This window comes from Condylura cristata, unplaced genomic scaffold, assembly GCF_000260355.1.
Source record: "Condylura cristata isolate star-nosed mole 26May11 unplaced genomic scaffold, ConCri1.0 scaffold00029, whole genome shotgun sequence".
Taxonomy (NCBI): domain Eukaryota; kingdom Metazoa; phylum Chordata; class Mammalia; order Eulipotyphla; family Talpidae; genus Condylura; species Condylura cristata.
Genome location: NW_004567130.1, coordinates 812,479 through 833,279, shown reverse-complemented (window position 1 = coordinate 833,279; position 20,801 = coordinate 812,479). Strand labels below are relative to the sequence as shown.

At 47.4% G+C, this 20,801-nt stretch overlaps 1 protein-coding gene across 1 annotated transcript; it reads left to right on the top strand.

Annotated features, from left to right (window-relative positions):
• Positions 1–1,112: 1,112 nt before the first annotated feature.
• On the top strand, positions 1,113–20,767 carry RILPL2 (Rab interacting lysosomal protein-like 2). Its single transcript, XM_004690817.2, has 4 exons — positions 1,113–1,488; positions 9,622–9,773; positions 13,142–13,252; positions 20,300–20,767. The coding sequence occupies exons 1-4, from the start codon at positions 1,144–1,146 to the stop codon at positions 20,328–20,330; spliced, it is 639 nt and encodes a 212-aa protein (XP_004690874.1). The 5' UTR covers positions 1,113–1,143; the 3' UTR covers positions 20,331–20,767.
• Positions 20,768–20,801: the final 34 nt, after the last annotated feature.

Sequence of the window (20,801 nt, the reverse complement as noted above, 5' to 3'; positions counted from 1 at the left end):
GTTTGTTTTGCCTTCGGTTTGTTTTATCATTGTCCGTTCTCCATAGTGATTCCAGAACCTCACTGTGGGTACATCTGCCACCAAGAAATTTGCTAAGATAATTGTTGCTAGGACAGACCAAGCTCCTCAACTATTTTCTCCAACTGATTATCACAAACCTCTAATCAAACTTAAAATAGTTCGCCTGGTGCAATAATCAGCACTACTGATATTCTCCTTAATATTGATTCTGTGTATCTGTAGACACACTGCTGATTTTCAAAGCAGTGGGTTTTGTCTTGCTTATTCCTCCTCCCTCCTACACTCAGCTAGGAAGAGCCTGGAAGGCACGTGTAGAGAGAATGAAGAATTAATACCAGCGTCGAGCTGAGAACTTCCTGAGTGCTTTTTGTCCCAGGCTTCATTTCCTGCTGTCATCTCCCGAAGAATCTTCCCCTGCAACCCTAAGGCCCCAAGCCCACCACTGCGGTTCAGTGGGGGAGCCCGTGGTCGGCGTTCTCCGCGTACCCCACCAGCAAAGCTCACTGGGAAGCCCGGGTTCCCCGACTCTGCTAGCGGCCTGACGTTTGTTTTCCGTCCTGCAGCAGACTTCGGAAAATACCCTCCACCAGACGCGGGACTTCCCCACGCACCATGCAAATCCTCCGGGTGAAAAGTCTGAGTGTGGAAAGGAACGCTGGGTGCCTTTCTGGCTTCCCAGCCGCCTGGTCTCCAGGGAAACGCGGCCGCCGAGGCGGCCGTCGCCAGGGGCGGGGCAAGGGCCTCACCCTCCCAGTTGACCGCAGTTCCCAGGCAGCGGGATCGCGGTCACCCCTTCACCTTCCGCTCTCCTTCTCGGCTACCCTCCCTCTCTGTAGTCCGTGCTCGCTCATACCCACCCTGGAGCCCGCTTTCCGGCTGGGGCCGCGGAAGGGAAAGCTCAACCCGCGTTCTGGTCTGAGAAACGCCTGGTGCTGTCTCCCCGCCCCCCAAACCCACATCCCGGCCCGCCCCACGGCCGCACTGGTTGGCTGCCCCTGGGCCAGCCCCCGCCGCGGGCAGGAGGGGTCCTCCTGCCAGCTGAAAGTTTTCCTCCCAGGGAGGAAGTTGCACTTTCGTAGGCTCAGAAAGCAGCTCCCTCGCGTTTTAGGGGTCTGGGCGGCTATGGAGGAGCCCCCTTTGCGAGGGGAGGAAGAGGAGGAGCAGGAGGAGGGCGGGGAGGAAGAAGGGGGCGAGCTTGGGCCAGAGGGAGCTCTGAGCAAGAGTCCATTCCAGCTGACTGCCGAGGACGTGTACGACATCTCCTATGTGATGGGCCGTGAGCTGATGGCCCTGGGCAGCGACCCCCGGGTGACACAGCTGCAGTTCAAAATCGTCCGTGTCCTGGAGATGCTGGAGACGCTTGTGAATGAGGGCAACCTGACGGCAGAGGAGCTGAGAATGGAACGGGACAACCTCAAGAAAGAGGTGGAACTGCTTCGTAGAGAGGGCTCAGCGACCAGCGGGATGGTGAGTTTGGGAGGGAGATCTAGCAACCCTGAAACTCCGGGTAGAGTGTCCACACGCAAGGAGGTCCCTGTCATCAACAGCAAGTTAGAAATACCCTGTCCGCAGACAAAAGCTTATGACAGTCTACATTTATTGAGCACATACTAGGTGCTGCTCCTGCGCTGAGTCTGTTCTGGTTCCAGCACTTTTAACCATCACCTAGAAAGTGGTATTCAGGCTTTAGCGTACAGCATAATCGCCTGGAATGTTTATTAAAACATAAAAATATTGCTGGGTCTGAGCCCCAGTTTCTAATTAAGTCTGGAGTGAGACCAGAGAATCTGCATTTCTAACAAGTTCCTAGGTGAGATTGATGCTGTGGACTAGGCATGACCTTTAAGGAATCTTTGACCTAGAATAGGAAATATCTTTTAAGTAAAGAAAAATGAGTGCTTATCGCCACACAAAAAGACCCTACAAGAATTTTATAACAACTTTATTCATAATTGTGCCAAACTGGAAACAACCCAAATACAACAGAGGAATGAATTTTTTTAATTGTGGTATAATCCATATACTGGAATACTACACACTAATGAAAAAGATGTATATAGCTGTGTGGATGAAACTCAAAGATGATTCATTCAGAGAAAGAAGCAGGTACTAGAGATAGCCTACTGTCTGCTTACATGAAATTCAAGAGCAAGCAATCTGCCTTATTATAGAAGGTAGATTGATGGTAACCCAGGAAGGGGAGAGGAAAATTTATATGGAGTTAAAAATGCTCCATTTGTTAACCTGAGTGTTTACAGATGTTAACAATCATCAAGTCATAACTTCAAGATGAGTGCATCTTACTACAATTATGTTATACATCCATTTTTACAAAATTACATTTTCCAAAATGAAGTATTGGTGAAACAAAAATTTGATGTAGCAGTTTGCTCTATCTCACACTTAGTAACATGATGCATAGCTGTCCTTTTCCTAATTTTTTTTGTATTTTTGTGAGCTTTTAAATTTTTGTTGCAGCTTCAAATGTGCAATTTAGCAGAACATCTCCAGGACAGTTAGAAAAAAGCTCTTCTATGTGGACTATCTCATCGAATACATTGTTAATATACCCATCTTACAGAAAGGTAGGCAAAGAACAACTAGGTAATTTGCCTGAGGACTTACAGCAAGTAAGAATTGGAGTCACATTTGAACCCAGAGCTGTCATATTAAAATGCAGCCATTTGAGCTGCTCTGCTGTACACAGTAATGAGAGCTGGCGTGATGGGAGCAAATTAGGAAAGAGCCCTTCATATCTAGTGGAAAGCACACATAGCCTCAGAACTAGAATATAAGGTCACAAAGGGAGCCAAGTGCCAGGAAAGCATAACACTAATGCAGTGGTGACATCCTTGGTGAGAAGTCCACAGCGCACACATTCACCGGTGGTTTCCAGTGACTTCCCGGCACACTGTTATTTCAGCCATTCAGTACCCACTGTGGCTGTCTGACTTGTAGATAGGGTTCTTTACTGCCCATTTTATGAGATGGCTGAGTATCACGAGGAGTAGCCTGGCTTTTGCAATTCAAGAGCTGTGAAGTAACTTACCCAATGGCTCCACCCACATCAGTGCCCTGTCCCTGGTGCCCCCCCCCCAACTCCAGGCTCCAAGGATATGGAGGAAGCCCCTCTACAATATGAACAGTGTGGTCTGTGCTAGGGCTTGTGACTTCCTGTGAGCCACAGTGGACAAGTTTCATCAGCCAAAGATGAGATCGCACATTTACTTCCCAAGCCACAGGCTTAAGAATGAGGGTGGGGAAAAGGGCAAAGAGAGAGATGAATGCCAGCCAGTGCCACTAGGTTTTTTGTTTGTTTGTTTGTTTTTGTTTTTGAGTGTGAGAAAGTATACATAAAATATATCACCTTAACCATGGAGAAAGGTACAATTGAGGGCATGAAGTACATTCACCCTTGAACAGCCAGCATCTCTGTCCTTTCCAGAACTCCTTCTGGCCTATACCCAGTTCTTGTATGCATAAATAAATAAATCTTTAAAATAAGTAAATAAAATGAACTATTAAAAAAAAACTGAAATTGTATGCACTGAACACCAGCTCTCTGTCTCCTCCTCCTCCATCCAGACTCTGGAACCTACTGCTCTACTTAATAGCTCTGTGAATTCACTTACTGTACATTCTTCATAAAAGTAGAATTGCATATTTTCCCTTTAGTCACTGACTTATTTTATTTAGCATGATGTACTCAAGATTATTCCCTGTCAAATCATGCACTGAATTTCCTTCCTTTTGAAGGCAGAATACTACTCCACCATGTGCATGGGCCACATCATCACTAACATTTGTTATTTTCTGTTTTGTTTATTTGTTTACTGTTGCTTAATGGATGTGGGATGGCTCTTTTTTTTAAAAAAAGATTTATTTATGCATACAAGAGCTAGGGTACAAGCCAGAAGTGCAGGGGGTGAGAGGGTTCACCAGAGACAGAGTGGGGAGCAGAACAGGTGGACCTACTGAAATACACTGCTGAGGGGAGCAGTGGGCAGAAGAGGTCTGCTGCACCACATGAGTCATTTCTATGCGGGGAATCGAACTCATGTTGCAGTGGTTGCAGACAGCTGGGCAGCTTCGAAGCACTTCACTTTAACCCCTTGCGCCACTAGGGAAGCCAGGAGATAGTTCCTTTCTATTTGAAAAGTTTAAGTTCAAAATTCAACAGGTATAAGTGTGCTTTGAAAGATTTCCTTCCCCATTTTGTTCTACCCAGTCACGCATTTTCCCTCCCTGGAAAAAATTTAAATGACCTGTTTCTTATAGATCCTTCTAAAGACACTTTATGCAAATACAAACCAACATAAATATATATTTCTAATTTTTATACCAATGGTATTCCTGCTTATCTGTTTTTCTTACTATATCATAAAAATTGTACTTAATCAGATTATAAAGAGCCTCTTCATCTTTTAATGCCTTATGAAAACTTGTACTGTACAATATTACCAATTGTCCAAGCTAAGAGTTTATTTTTTTATAGTAGTTTATTTTTACATCATTTTGTGCACTTTTCCATCCCAGTTGTAATCCCCTTGGATTTCCCATCCCCAAATCACCCATGTGCCATCACCATAGTCCAGTGTATTTCCCTCCCCCTACTGTTTTTGATCCCATTCCCCACTCCACCCCTATAAAATGTCTCTGGTATATAACTGTTCATTATCATTATTATTATTTTCTTGCCTGGTCCATTATACTCCTGCTATGAGTGAAACCATCCATTATTTTCCCTTTTCTTTCTGGCTTATTTCACTAAGCATGATCTTTTCCAGCCCCATCCATGTTGCTGCAAAAGGCATGTGTTTATTTATTTATTTATTGTTGATTTATTTATTGGTTGCTGAGTAATATTCCATTGTATATATGTACCACATCTTTTTAATCCAGTCATCCACTTTTGGGCATTTGAGCTGTTTCCATGACTTTCCAATTGTAAATAAAGCAGCAATAAACATGGGGGTGCAGGTATCTTTTTGAAGCAGTGTTTTTTTGTATTTTGGGTAGATTCCTAGGAGTGGGATTGCTGGGTCATATGGAAGCTCCATGTTTAGCAGTTGAGGAACCTCCAAACAAGCTAGGAGTTCTTAACTTGAAATTTATGAGGCCCTGGTACACACCCTCCCACGCCAAGAGGTCTATGAACCTGTATGGGAAAATTTATATTTTTATTTTCATCAACCTCCAAGTGAAATATAGTATAATCTTCTGCATTCATGAACATTGGCAACCAACTGCAGTGAAATGAGCTGTGCCTCGAGAGTCACCAGTGGAACCCACAGGTAGTGTGTAACTCATCATCATGCAGTACGCATCTCAAAAGTTTGCCTTTGTTTAGTATTTACTAAACTAGACCTGTGGCTAGATCATCTTATTTAATATAAGAAGCAGACATTTGGATGAGCCTGTGTCATCCTAGTTGGTTTCTTTGTAGTCCTCTTTATTTTTTTTTAAATATTTTATCTATTTATGCAAACAGAACTGGGGTGCAAGCCAGAGGTGCAGGGGCAGCAAGAAGATCCACCAGAGACAGAGTGGGGAGCAGAATAGGCAGATCAATGAAGTACAGTGCTCAGTGGGCAGGTCAGGAGAGGTCTGCCATAACTTGTGGATCACTTCTGGGGCTGGGGATCGAACTCACACTGAAGTGGCTGTGCTCATTTGCAGTGTTGTGCTTTATTGAACCCGTGCGCCACCAGGGAGGGCTTCTTTGTACTCCTCTGCCTTTTTTTTTTTTTAAGATTAATTTATTTATGCATACATGAGCTGGGGTGTAGGCCAAAGGTGTGTGGGGGCAGGATTCACCAGAGACAGAGTAGGGAGCAGAACAGGTAGATTGACTGAACTCCACTCCACTCCTCTCCTCCACTGAGAGGAGCAGCAGGAGACAGGAGGGGTCTGCTGAGCCTTGTGGGTCAGCTCCCTGTCTGAGACAGAACTTGTGCTGCAGTGGCTGTGGATAGCTTCATTGTACTGAGACTTAACCCCTGCACTACCAGGGAGGCCCTGCCTATTTTTTTTATTGAAAAGCATTGTTCTGAGCCCTCCCTGGTGGCACAACAGGTTAGGACACAGCACTGCAAGCTAGTCACAGCCGCTTGGGGTGAGTTCAATCCTGGACCCCAGACATAACCCACATGGCACGGCAGACCTCTCCTGACCCGCCCACTGTTCCCCTCAGCAGTGTACTTCGTCCTGTTCTGCTCCCCACTCTGTCTCTGGTGAATCCCCTTACCGCCCCTGCACCTCTGGACTGTACCCAGTTCTGTATGCATAAATGAATAAATCTTAAAAAAAAAAAAAAAGAAAAGAAAAGCATTGATCTGAGAAGGAACCCCTGTGGGCCTTACCAGGCTGCCAAGAAGCATGTATAGCCCCCAAAACAAAGAATCTCTGCTTAGCTAGACTCTTCTCAAGAGACATTTATTTACCAATCATTTTTTAGTTAAAAAAAGGTTATTTATTTATGCATACAGGACAGGGGTACAGTCCAGAGGTGCAGTGAGCGGATTCACCAGAGACAGAGTGGGGAGCAGAACAGGCAGATTGCAGTGCTGTGCTTTAACCTGTTGAGCCACCAGGGAGGGCCCCAATCTTTTGTTCTTAGCCAGTAGCAGTGAATAATCCTGACATTGGATTCCTGGCCCCAGGGAGAGTCTAGCTGAATGGATTCTGAGTGAAAGCAAAGGCACTTTGAAATGATGATAAGAATTGCCAAATTGCATTCCAGAGAGGTTAAGGCAGCACACCCTTCAGTGGTCAGTGAAAGTGCCCTTTTCCCCACAGCCCTCACCCTCAGGGTATCTGTGAATGCACTAAAATTTACCAATTGGAGAGAAGAAGACTGGTCACTATTACATTCTATCATCAGCCTTAGCCTTTTTATCACATGTAGAGTATTCCTGTTATAGGGCACCTCAATTCAGAGAGAGGCACCCCTGAAGCCCCAAAACCTGCCTGCTCTAAGTGGGTTCTGCCATCCGCCGCAACAAGACAAAACATATAAAGCTTTAATGAAAAGTGACTTTAATACAGTGAATATACAATATGAAACACAAAGAATATAACTTCTAAATCAAACACCTGAAGTTACCCATCCCCTCGTGGGCAAAAATCAACCCAAAAGGGATTGGCCCAAAGCAAGGCCTGAAAGCCTGCCACAAGACTAAAGCACCTTCTGGCCGGGACCCATGGAAAAGGGTCAGAAATGGCCAGACAAATGTAAGAGGAAAAGAGCAAAATCAAAATCAATATAAACACTGCCATGGTCACCTCCCTACAGGTATCTCACCCACATCTGCCTTAACCAGTCCAGGGTCAGGAAACAAGCCCAGTTTCTTCATCACATGTTTGCTGCTCCATGTGGCTTCCTTAGGTCTCCTTCTCCATCTGTCTTCCTTCTCTCTTCTTCTCTCTCCTTTTTCTCTGCTCAGTTCCACCCTCCTTCTGGGTGGGGCAGGGAACCTGGAACTTCCCTTCTCCTAGGGACCACCCAATTACATTCCTAAGAGGGGTTGTCTTTGCTTATTGAAGAAGACTTCTATTAATGGAATTTAGGCTATTTTCAAACATTTCCTTTATTTTAACTTTTTTAAAGATTTAGTTTTATTTATACATACAAGAACTGAGGCGTAGGCCAGAGGTGTGGGGGAAGAGAGTGAGAGGACTCACCAGAGACAGAATGGGAAGCACAATGGGCAGATCTACTGAAATCCACTGCTGAGAGGAGCAGCAGGAGACAGGAGAGGTCTGCTGTGCCCTGTGGGTTGCTCCCTGAGGGGGGATCTAATTCATGCTGCAGTAGTTGGTGGTAACTTGATAATGCTGAAACATTAACCCCTGTGCCACCAGGGAGGCCCTAGTTGTATAGATTCCCCTTCTTTTTTTTTTTAAGATTTATTTATGCGTACAAGAACTGGGGTACAGTCCAGAGGTGCCATGGTGGGGGGGGGGATTCACCAGAGACAGGGTGGGGAGCAGAACAGGCAGATCTACTAAAACATACTGTTGAGGGGAGCAGCGGGAGAGACATGAGAGGTCTGCTGTGCCATGTGTGTCACCTCCCTGGCAGGGGATCGAACTCATGCTACAGTGGCTGTGGATCGCTTCATAGTGCTGTGCTTTAACACTTTGTACCACCAGGGAAGGCCCAAATTCCCCTTCTTATCCCCTGAATCCACCAGAGTTCTTCAGAGAAACAGAACCAGTGGGAGATACAGATATAAGAGGATTTCTTTTCTAGCAGCTGGCTTATGTACTAATGGGGTTAAGAAGTCCCACAGTCTTCTGTCTGCAAGCTGGAGAGCCAGTGGTGTCACTTAGTGTGAGTGAGAAGGCCTGAGACTCAGGGCTGTAAGTCCTGGTCAGATCTGGGAGTCAGAAAACCAGGACTGTTGATGCCCAAGTAGAAGAGCAGAACAGAGACTCCCCCTTCTGCTGCCTTGTTGTTCTACTTTTGGTTCAGTGGATTGGATGAAACCCACCCACGTTAAGTTTTTTCCTCAGTTCACCAATTTAAACCACTGATCTTGTTCAGAAATACCTTTACAGACTCACCCCCAAGCAATATTTAACCAGAAATTTGGACATCCTTAGCCCACTGGCCACATACAATTTACCACTGTATTTCTGTAAAGTTATTATTTTAGTGTTCAACATTTAGGTATGAGGACCCTCCCTGGTGGCTCAGGGGGTTAAAGCTCAGCACCACTAAGCTGTCCACAACCATCGCAGCATGGTTCCCGTCCCTGGCCAGGGAGCTGACCAGCATGGCACAACAGACCTCTCCTGACCTGCCCACTGCGCCCCTCAGAAGTGTATTTCAGTGTATCTGCCTGTTCTGCTCCCCACTCTGTCTCTGATGGATCCTCTTACCCCGGTATGTCTAATCTGTACCCCGTTCTTGTATTCATACATAAACAAATCTTTAAAAATAAACTTTAGGGGGCACAAAAATAAACTGCATGGTGGCACAATAGTTTATGACGCAGCACTGCAAGCTAGACACAACCTTTTCAGTGCGAGTTCAACCCCCTGCCTCGGAGGTGACCCACATGGCACAGCAGACCTCTGCTGTCCCATCTGCTTCTCCCCTCAGCAGTGTACTTCATCAATCTGCCTGTTCTGCTCCCCACTCTGTCTCTGGTGAATCCTCTCACTGTCCCTCCACCTCTGGCTTGCACCCCAGTACTGTATGCACAAATAAATAAATCTTAAAAAAATAAATTTTGGGTTTGGGTTCCTGTTACTCATTTTGATACTCAAATAATTCTTGGCTGAGCAGGAGGCATTCCTTTATACTGTGTGTTTGATGTGTTTCCACCCCTTATAGAAAAAGATGTTTAAAAGTTCCAGGCCCACCTTGTACTTACCCTGTCCCAGCTCTGGAGTCACCCATTTCCCAAGGAGCCCTGGCTCTTGTTGAGGAGAGAGGTGCTCAGAAACGTTGCTTCTCTACTATCAAAAACTTCCAAAAGCATTGCGTCATAGGGACCATCCCTGGGTGTGGCAAATCAGAGCTTTCCTTTCTTGGGTGGACAGTCCTTCCTCTTGAGGAAGGACTGATATGTGGGACATCATTTCTTCCAGGTGAGCTTGGGACCAGACAAAATGGTGGTTGACCTGACTGACCCCAACCGGCCACGCTTCACTCTGCAGGAGCTGAGGGACGTGCTACAGGAGCGCAACAAACTTAAGTCCCAGTTGCTGGTGGTGCAGGAAGAGCTTCAGTGCTACAAGAGGTGGGGCTCAGCTGCTTTAGGGGAGTGGGGCCTCCTGCAAAGTAGAGCAGGACCTTGCTGGGCTGAGACCTCTTTTTTTTAAGGTTTATTTATTTATGCATATAAGAACTGGGGTACAGGGCAGAGGCGCAGGGAGTGAGAGGATTCAACAGAGACAGAGTGGGGAGCAGAACAGGCAGATTGACCAAAATACACTGCTGAGGGCGCAGCAGATGGGGCAGGAGAGGTCTATTGCAGCATGTGGGTCACCTCCCTACGGAGATCGAATTCATGCTATAGTGGCTGTGGATATTTCATAGAGTTGTGCTTTAACCCCTTATACCACTTGCGAGGCCCTGAGATTGATTTATTTATGCATACAAGATCTGGGGTAATGGCCAATGGAATGGGGGTAAGAGGATTCACCAGAGACAGAGTGGGGAGCAGAACAGGCAGATACACTGAAATGCACTGCTGAGGGGAGCAGCGGGCACACAGTGACACAGCAGGGGAGCACAGGTTTACTGAATCATGTGGGTCAGCTCCCTGGCTGGGGATTGAATTCATGTTGCAATGGTCTGCGATAACTGGTAGCTGATAGCTTGACAGCTTTGACCCCTATACCACCAGGGGTGGCCCTGGGCTGAGACTCTTGATATGTTGCATATCAGTCCTTATGTTCATTCACCTAGTTTACTGAAGACCTGCTGCATGCCAGACACTGTTCTTGGCATGAGGGTACAGCAGAGGACAAAACAGAAGTCCATGCTAGGCAGTGGGGAAGACAGACCAGCATGGAAGCCAGAAGCTGACACACACAGTCCATTGAGGTGCTCCAGGGACCGATGGGGCAGGCAGAGATGTAGCTAAACAATCAGGAGAGCTGGATAAACGGAAGTCTTTGTATTTGCCTTTCAACTATTCTGCAAGTTTGAAATGCTGTAAAAGTTAAACACAGCGAATATGCACACGAAAGGGATTATGGGCCAAGCAAGAGAAGAAAAAATATGAATTTTGCTGAGTCCATCTGCACAACTTTTTCCCAAATCATTTCTTTCACATAAGTGTATCTAAAATAGAGGCTCTGCCATCAAATAATTTGGGCAATCCCTAGTTAAACAAATTAAGTTTCCTTAGAAGTGGGAGAAGGAACAAGAAAGAGTGAGAACATGAGGCTGCTAATTCTTATCCATACTTACCAGGGGCCAGGCTGTCTAACTGTATCCCAAAGTCATTGCAATTGGTACTCACAGCAAGCCCCTGAGTTAGGTAACACTTCCCCCTCAAGATGATCTAAAGCTCAGTGGGGTCAAGTAGCTTCCATGAAGCCCCCATGGGGAGGGTGTTAACTCAGACAGGGGGGCTCAAAGCCTTGCACTTTTGATATACCACATTTCACTGCTGAGAGTGTGGAAGTAAGGACAAGCCATCATAGCAAACAAAACCTAACAAAGCCTAAGGGATTATGTTCTTGAAATTCTTGCCTTGTAGCTCTGCGAAGGGAACAGCAGTAAAATCAAGCTATTCCAGGAAGCTAGACCTGAAAAAGGCTGAGTCCTGCCAGCCAGGACTTAACAGCCTTCCTTCAGCTGAGGTGGGGCCCATGTTCCTGGGAAGACCTGTGTCCCTGTAGCTGAATGAGCACTTTGACACAGGTAGTCAAGAAGAACTGCTGAGGCCATGAGCAGCTTGGCAGGGAATGAAACAACGCACTTATTTCCAGCTTTGAATTCCCCAAGAACACCAGATACGCACTTCTCATCTGGTACAGCAGAATTCTGTTTAGACTCTTGCTACATTCTGGAGAAACCAGCATGTCAGGCGACGCTCTATTAGCAGCTGTGCCCCTTTGGAGCTTGATTTAGCGTCAGTGTGGTAGGCTGTTCCAGAGGCAGCCTGACTGTCTCCCCTATTCTGCAAGTCTTTTGTAGTCAGCCTTTCCCACTCCTCTCTCCAAGAGGAGAGAGAGTGTGCCTGAGTCTGCGTCCCTCCCCTTGAGTCTGGGCTGGCCTATGACCTGCCTTGGCCAGTAGCATATGATGGAAGTGATGCTGTTTGGCTTCCTCAGTAAGAGAGTTAGGAGGCCTGGTAGCTTCCAATTTTTGTGCTCTTGAAAGGCTGCCTGAGACTGCCAGACTATGAGGAAGCTCAAGGTAGTCATGTGGAGAGCATACATGAAGGGGAATTTAGTCCCTGAGATGCAGCCACATAAGAACCCAGAATAGGTCAGCAGGAGAACCCCCAAGCCAACTGTAAGAAATTGAAAAATCATAAATCATTATTTTTAAACCACTTTTTTGGAGTGTTGAAACAATAGATAGGAGGACAACTAATTTTTAGATGATCCCTCTTATTGAACATTATTATTATTTTACTTTTTTGCTGTAGAAGAACTGGGATATAGGCCAGAGGTGGGGGTGGTGGTGGTGAGAGGATTCACCAGAGACAGAGTGGGGAGCAGAACAGACAGATCCACTGAAGTCAACTGATGAGGGGAGTAGTAGGGAGACAGAAGAGGTCTGCTGCGCCATGTATATCAGCTCTCCAGCTGGGAATCAAACTCCGATCATAGAGGTGATAGCACTGAAACACCCTCTAGGTCACCAAGGAGCCCACTAACTTTTACTTATTTATTTATTGTTTCCTCCCCTACAGAAATAATTGTATATAAGAAGGTATTTTGCTTGTTTTGTTCACAGCTGCATCTGCCCTACCCTGACATGGCATAGGCTTAATGAATACTTGTGGAATGAATAAGTGGGTGAATGCCAGGTGTTGTGTATTATCTCAGCCCCTCAGTCCTCAGAAGGTAGTGCTCTTGTTATCCTCATTCTACTAACTAGGAAATCAAGACTTCAGTTAGAGAACTGACACATGGTCCTCCTCCTTAAAAGCAGCTTAAAGTGCTAGCCAGTGCCATTCAACAAGAGGAAAGAAAACAGATATGAACATGGAAGGAAGAGTCTCACCTGATCAGAATCTTGCTGAGCCTAGCACTTTCAGTGTTACTAGGAATATAAAAGCTATGGAAAAACTTTCACTTTCAGAGTTACTGGGTAAGAGGTATAACAATGAAACAACCTACTATTTTTTTTTAAAGATTTGTTTATTTATACATGCAGAAGTGGGGTACAGGCCAGAGGTGCCAGGAGGTGAGAGGATTATCCAGAGACAGAGTGGGAAACAGAACAGGCAGATGTACTGAAGTACACTGCTGAGGGGAGCAGTGGGCAGGTCAGGAGAGGTCTGCCATGCATGTGGGTCACCCCCCGGCTGGGGATCGAACTTGTATTACAGTAGCTTCGATAGCTTCCTAGTGCTGTGCTTTAACCCATTGTGCCATCAGGGAGGGCCCTGAAACAACCTACTTTTTACCCCCATTTTTCCAGTGGTCTGATTCCACCAAGTGAAGGCTCAGGAGGAAGAAGAGAAAAGGATCTGGTTGCCAGGGCCGGCAATGCCAGCAGCAACAAGGAGGAGAAAACCATCATACGGAAGCTGTAAGTCCCCTCGCTGCCCCATGGCTGCTAAGGAATTGCTAGAGAAAGAGTCAGGATGAAAGGAAACGAGCAAGATGGAGAGATCCTGTTCCTCCTGGAGCTGCTGCAAGGAAAAGTCAGTGTTAGTGGAACTAAATACCTGCCAGACCCCTGACACATTAATCCAGTGGCTCATCACAACATCTGGGAGGTGGGGATTTTCATTATCCCCATTTTATAGGTGAAGAAATCAGCACCAAGGGTCATTTGCCCAAGGTCTCACAATAGTAAACAGTGACTTGAGCCCAAGAAAGTCTAGATTCTACTCACCATGCTGCCCTGCGACATAATAACACTTGCTTCCCTGCATGTAGTCAATACTTGCTTCCCTGTGACACTACAGCCACAATAAGAGCAGGAGTCATAACTTTCAGAGCTGAAGTGGGTTGATTCATCACCTCACTTCCCTGCCATGTTGGGGGGACTCTGTTTCTCCCCTCACTGGGGAGACATAATGTAGTTCCCCTTGACGTCTGCCCAACTTTCGCACCATTGTTAATATTTTGTTTCTGTGTATCCTGAGCCTCAAATCATAGCTTTTGGGGTGCGCATTAAAAAATTGAGATTCTCAGAAATCAGACTGGTACAGGGGCAGTGAGAGGATTCACCAGGATTCACCAGAGATAGTGGGGAGCCAAACAGGCAGACTGGTAAAGTACACGGCTGAGGGGAGCAGTGGGCAAGACAGGGGAGGTCTGCTGTACCATGTGGGTCAGCTCCCTGGTCAGGCATCGGACTTGTGCTGGATTGCTTTTTTTTTTTAAAGATTTATTTATTTATGCATACAGAGCTGGGGTATAAGCCAGAAGTGCCGGGGGCGGTGAGAGGCTTCACCAGAGACAGAGTGGGGAGCAGAACAGGCAGATCGAGGAAGCACACTGCTGAGGGGAGCAGCAGGCGGGTCAGGAGAGGTCTGCCACGCCATGTGGTCACCTCCGGGGCAGGGGATTGAACTCATGCAGAAGTGGCTTTAGCTTCTTAGTGCTGCGCTTTAACCTGCACCACGAGGGAGGGCCTGGATTGCTTTTTAAAAAATATTTTATTTATTTTTACAAAGATGAACTTGGATATAGGTCAGAAGTGCTGGTGGGGGTGGGGTGTGTGTGAGAGGATTCCCCAGAGACAGAGAGGGGAGCAGAAGAGATGGATCTACTGAAATACACTGCTGAGGGGAGTAGTGGAGAGGCAGTAGAGGTCTGCAGCACCCTGTGGGTCAGCTCCGTATCTGGGGATTGTGCCATGTGGGTCACTCCCTTGGCAAGGGATCAAACTCCTGCTGCAGTGGTTGCCAGTAGCTCTTAGTGCTGCGAATTAACTCCTGCGCAACCAGGGAGGCCCGACATCTGGATTTTTAAAAAGATTTATTTATTTATGCCTATAGACTGGATACAGACCAGAGGTGCAGGGGCAGTGAGAGGATTCACCAGAGACAGAGTGGGGAGCAGAACAGGCCGAATGACTAAATATACTGCTGAGGGGAGCAGCGAGCAGGTCAGGAGAGGTCTGCTGTGCCATGTGGGTCACCTCCAGAGTGGGGATTGAACTTGTGCTGAAGTGGCTTTAGCTTCACCAGGGAGAGCCTGGCATCTGGATTTTTTTTTTAATTTTTTAAAAAAGATTATTTATTTGTACATACAGAACTGGGGTACAGGCCAGAGGCTCAGGGGTGGTGAGAGGCTTCACCAGAGACAGAGTGGGGAGCAGAACAGGCAGGTCTACGAAGTACACTGCTGAGGGGAGCAGCGGGCGGGTCAGGAGAGGTCTGCTGTGCCATGTGGTCACCTCCGGGACAGGTGGGAATCGAACTCATTCGGAAGTGGCTTTAGCTTCTCAGTGCAGTGCTTTAACCCGCTGCGTCACCAGGGAGGGCCGGCATTTGGATTTTTTTTTTAAGATTTATTTATTTATTTGTTCATACAGAACTGGGGGACAGGCCAGAGGTCCAGGGGCAGTGAGAGGCTTCACCAGAGGGGGGCAGAACAGGCAGACTGACGAAGTACACTGCTGAGGGGAGCAGCGGGCGGATCAGGAGAGGTCTGCTGAGCCATATGGTTCACCTCTGGGGCGGGGATCGAACTCATGCTGAAGTGGCTTTAGCTCCTTAGTGCTGTGCTTTAACCCAATGCGCCACTAGGGAGGGCCCTGCATCTGGATTTTTAATGAGCTGTCCAGGCAGTTCTGATGGGAGAATGCCTGGAATGTACTTTGAGGGGTGCTTTCTCAGTATGGATGTCAGTCCTCAGGGCACACCTTTCCCCTGCGCTGGGGCAGTCTGCCAGTCTGCCAGTGGCTCTGAGAATGTCCTGTGACAATTTCCCAGCCCCAGGTCTCTGGATAGGAAGTGAGAAGCCCCCTCAGGCATTTGGAAGATCTGTGGGCACCAGTCACTTGATGTGCTTGAGTGATGTAGGGGCTGCGGGTGAGGGTCCCTCTGGCTAAGGGAGAACATGCTGCCAGAGCTAATTCTTGAGAAAATTCAAAAGGCCAGATTTGTTCATGGAATCAGATTTCCAAGTGCTGGCCAGTAATTTCAGTCAGAAAAATGTAGAGTATGTGGAAGAGTCTATGATATGAATGACCTCCCCCACTGCATCCTCGGCTACCAGCTGCCTTCTCTGTTCTAGTTCCATTAGTCCCAAGCTGATGGTGGCTCAAAGATGCTACTTAGTAGACTGCTGAGGTGCCCTTCATTTTCTCCCTTTCCTTAAGTCATTAGTCAGTCAACAAACGGACACTGAGTCTACACTGTGCCAGGCGTGTTGGGTGCTGAGGGCACAACAGTGACCTGTTACATGAGCCCCAAACTCTGTTGGCTCCCTTTGCACAGGGCACTCGTTTTCAGGGGTCTGAGATTCTGGGGCACCTTCCAGGGCAGGCTTAAGAGGGGAGAAAATATTTTCCTCTTACTTCTTTTTGAATGTCAGGAAAGGAAGTTTGAATTCATGATTCTCAGCTCATGGCACCCAGTCCTCCTTGTCCTTTCTGCTTGATGTTTGCTAATCCCTTTCTCTCCTCATCACTCATTTCCATCCTGTGCCTCCATCACCCTCCCTCTGTTCTAATATTTAATGAATCTCAAAGGTGTATATTGGCCCTCCTTAGTGGCCTTGGTGTTAAGTTTCAGCACTGTCACCCCTACAGCCTGAGTTATTGATCCCTGGCCAGAGAGCTGACCCACAGGGCACAGCAGACCTTTCCTGTCTCTCCCCAACCCCCCTCGGCAGTGTTTCAGTAGATCTGCCTGTTCTGCTCCCCACTCTGTCTGTCTCTGGTGAATCCTCTATCCCTTTTATCTCTAAAATAGAGAGGGAATCTATATTTTAACAGCCCAACATAACTTATCCAAAATGTTACATTATTGAGGTAATTTACCTCCTTTTTTTTTTCATAGCAAGCCCTGAAAACCAGCTTACAGTTTACACTTCCAGCACATTCCATTTAGGAATAGCCCTGCCTTAAGGGCTGGAAGCCACGCATAGCTCGCCCACAGCAAGCTGGGCTGCATAGCCTTAGCTGCGCCATGCTAACATTCTCTAGGTTTTGAGAACTAAACTCCACTGAATTTTTTTGTTTTAGTTAAAAAAAGAAAAAGAAAAAACCTCATGGTAACATACATAATATTAAAACACACCCTTTCAGCCGTAAGTATAAGCTCAGTGGCCTTCAGCACACTCACACTTGTGCAACCACTGTCCTCTCTGGGACTTTTTTGTTTTCCCATCACCCTCCCCTCCCCCGCCTCACCATCCCCCTGTCTCTGATTTAACCTCTCCAGGTGCCTGTTATCATTGCCTCCCACAGCGTTTTTTCTTTCTGTCCAGTCCATGCCGGTAGCATATGACAGGATTACCTTCACATTTTTTTTTTAAAGATATGTTTATTTATGCATATAGAACTGGGATATAAGCCAGAGGTGAGGGGCGGTGAAAGGATTCACCAGAGACAGAGTGGAGAGCAGAACAGGCCGACTGATGAAGTACACTGCTGAGGGGAGCAGTGGGCGGGTCAGGAGAGGTCTGCTGGGCCATGTGGATCTCCTCTGGGGCAGGCGGAGATCGAACTCATGTGGAAGTGGCTCTAGCTTCTCAGTGCTGTGTTTTAATGGGCTGTGCCACCAGGGAGGGCCTGCTTTTACTTTTAATGCTGATCAGCACCTGTCATGTAGATAGGCCACTTCCTGACCACTCAAGTACTGATGGACATGAATTGAAGGCTGTTCTCTGAATCTACCCATACTGCAGGGTGGATGCCCAGCTTGTTGCTTCAGGCCCCAGCAGAACCTTTCTTCTCCCAGTGACAGAGGCCCAGGCTGCCTTCACCAACCCCCACGCTGTAGATGCTGCTCTGAGGAATATCTTCCTGCTTTTTTCTGTCCCTTGTGGACCTCAGTGTAAATTTCCCAGGAGTGAAATTGTGTGGTCCAGGGTCTGTCCCCCAGGGTCCTATGGGAGCTGAGCCAGGGCAGCAGATGGCAGAGACTGAATAGACCTAAAGAATGGACATCTCACAGACACAAACAGGACTAAGAGATCCAGTTAGGGTTGGGAAGCACCTTGGGACTGGGTGCAGAGGGCAAAGCCAAGGAAGGGCATGTTGGGGAGGTGGTCAGAGAGGAGTGTGGTCTTTTGAAGAGAAAAGCAGCAACTGGTAAAACATGGCCTGGTAGGAACGGACCCCACTTCTTTATCTTCCCAGCTTCTGCTGGCCCCTTCTACTGGCTGTGCCCAGCCAGAGGCCAAGTGTGCCTGTGCTGCCAACCCCAGAGGCCAGCCTGTCCACCCCACACAGCAGGTGAGAGCAAGGAGGAGCTGGCTCTGTGGATGCAAACAGCTTTGGAACTGAGTCTGAAGTAGGGACTCGGAGCAGCTGCACAGAAACTCCTGGGTCAGACAAGACCACCAGGACCCAGACGTATTCATTCCCTCAAGATACTTACTGGGGGCCCGCCACGTGTGCCAGAGATGGTTCTAAGCACTGTGAACAAGCCAAGTGATGGGGCTTATATTCCAGTAGGGGCCGAATGAGCCAGTGAGGAATGCCATCTCAGGACAAGGTTACATGGCCATGACTGTCCATGCTGTGAAGAATACAAGCAGGGTGCTGAAAGGGAGGTCGGTTGGGTCTACTTTAGATTGGAGGATTTCTAAAGGCTCTGTGAGGAGGGGACCCTCAAATTGAGACCTGAAAGATGTTAAAGACCTGAAGGAAGAGCATTCCTGGCAGAGGGCACAGCTGGTGAAAAGACCTGAGGCGGAAAGCACTGGTAGAGCACAGATCATGTGGCTGGAGCAGCAAAGAGAATTAGGTAGGGGTGGGGGTGGGGAGAATGGATTCACCAGCTGCTGTGATGGTGTGAGACTGGAGTGACATGACCACGTTTATACACATAATGGCTGCATTGTGGAGGAAGGCGGAAAGGGTGGGGGAGTTTTAGGGGACAGCATGGAAGCAGGGGCCAATGGGAATGTTTCTTCCCAAGGTAAGAGGGTAAATGAAAGAGCATTGCCGCTCTCCACCAGGGCCTCCATTGGTTGAGTATTCCACTGTAAAGGAAACTTCCAGAAGGCATTCACTACTGGTTTCCTTCTGCCTCTTTTTGAGGGAGTTCTTTGGGTCACTACTTAGGCGTCTGATCCTGATAAAGCAGTCTGTGCACAGGTCGATCAAGCGTGGAACTACAGTCTTGTGGTCAGCCTGATGGAACAACAGCATTGAGTAAATAAATGCCTTTCCCAAGAGGTAGACGATTCTAGCAAGGATTCCATCTTTTTTTTTTTTAAGATTTATTTACTTACGCATACAAGGGCTGGAGTGTAGGACAGAGGTGTGGCAAGGGTAAGTGAACTCACCAGAAACAGAGTGAGGAGCAGAACAGGTGAATCTACTGAAACACTGCTGAGGGGAGCAGAGGGAAGCAGAAGTCTGCTGTGCCATGTGGGTCATTTCAGGTGGCAGTAGCTGGTGATAGGCTTGATAGCATTGAGACTTTAACCCGTGCACACTGGGGAGGTCCGAAGATTTCATCTTTATCCTGAGGACATGGGCAGCCCCAACAATGTATAAGCTGAGGAATTACTTGCTTGGCTCCACAGAGTGACATGGTCATTCTGACCTCTGTGTGAGTGAGTGACGAGCCCATCCTGGGATCTTGCACAGGATTGGTGGGGAGGGGTGGCCATGAGATGAGGTGTGACTAGGAACATGTTTGGGGCATGATGACTACAAGATAGCAGAGGATGTGGATGGGTGAGAGCCACTCCCAGGTCCCTGAATTGATGACTAGGTGGGAGGTAAGGGGGTGCACCCAGGTGCAGAGGAAGGATGGTTGAGTCATAATTTTTGTGTCCTGATGGTAGGTCTGCCCCAGTCAAGGGCTCTACCTTGACTGGGGCAGACACCAGCACTGTCCTGAGGTCTTTCGCAAGAGCCCAGTCCCAGCTCACTTCCGGCCTCCAGCATCTTTATCACAACTGGAAACAGCACTGAGGTTGTACTTGGTGACACACCCAGGACATCTTGCTTCCTTTTCAGAACTTTGCCTTTGAGTGAGAAGACATGGTAAACGTGGGTATTCCTATTTCAGGGCCTACATTAATCTTTACCCATTGCAGATGTCTGCTTTACTTATAGCAAAGACCTATTGGTAACAATGAGAAATCATTTCTTCCCCTACAATAAAACCTCCTAAAATTAAAAAAAAAAAAAAAAAAGCCACACTCCCTCTGTAGGTATAGCAAGGGGTTATAGAGGCTCTGGTCAGGGTCTGGTATGTGACCCTGGGCCCAACACTTAAGCTCACAAACTTGTTTGCTTGTCTATAAAACAGGGATATTGATCATTTACCACACTGGCCTCACAAGGGCAGGTGACTGAAGGCAGAAAGTCCCTAAAGGGTGCCGGTCCTGCAGGGAACCCTGGATGTATTCAGTGACCTGCAAGCACTGCTAAGTTTTGCCAGCGGGTTCTGCACCACTTGCTTCAGTTTGCTAAGCACTGTCTCTCTACTAGGTTCTCTTTCCGGTCAGGGAAGCAGACATAGGCGGCCATGACTGAGGTAGCTGCTCTCACCCGGACTGCCCCCCTCGACAGCCCCCAAGTCTCCCTTCAGAACACAAACACTGACTCATCTGTGCCCATCTGACTCCCTATGAACTGTGCAAAGCAGGAGGGCCTCTCGGAACTGCAGAACTGGACACCCCTGAAGGTTTGGGCAGGGTAAAGCAGCACCATGAAACCAAAGTGGACCAAAGTCCAGCAGGCCACTTCAGCCACCTGCTCCTCTGGCCAACTCCAGCCTCCTCCATGCAGCAACAGAATCCACCCGCCACAGCCAGGCCAGTGACACTGCTGATGTTGTAAATATTTCAATTTGTTGATGATTTTAAGCGATTTTGTATTAAATATCTTTTATACTTTCCATAACTGTTTTGATTGGTCTCTTTGGGACATACAGACATGCCCCGCCCCCACGTCTGTCTGAACACATGTATACACATAACTGGGCCTAAAG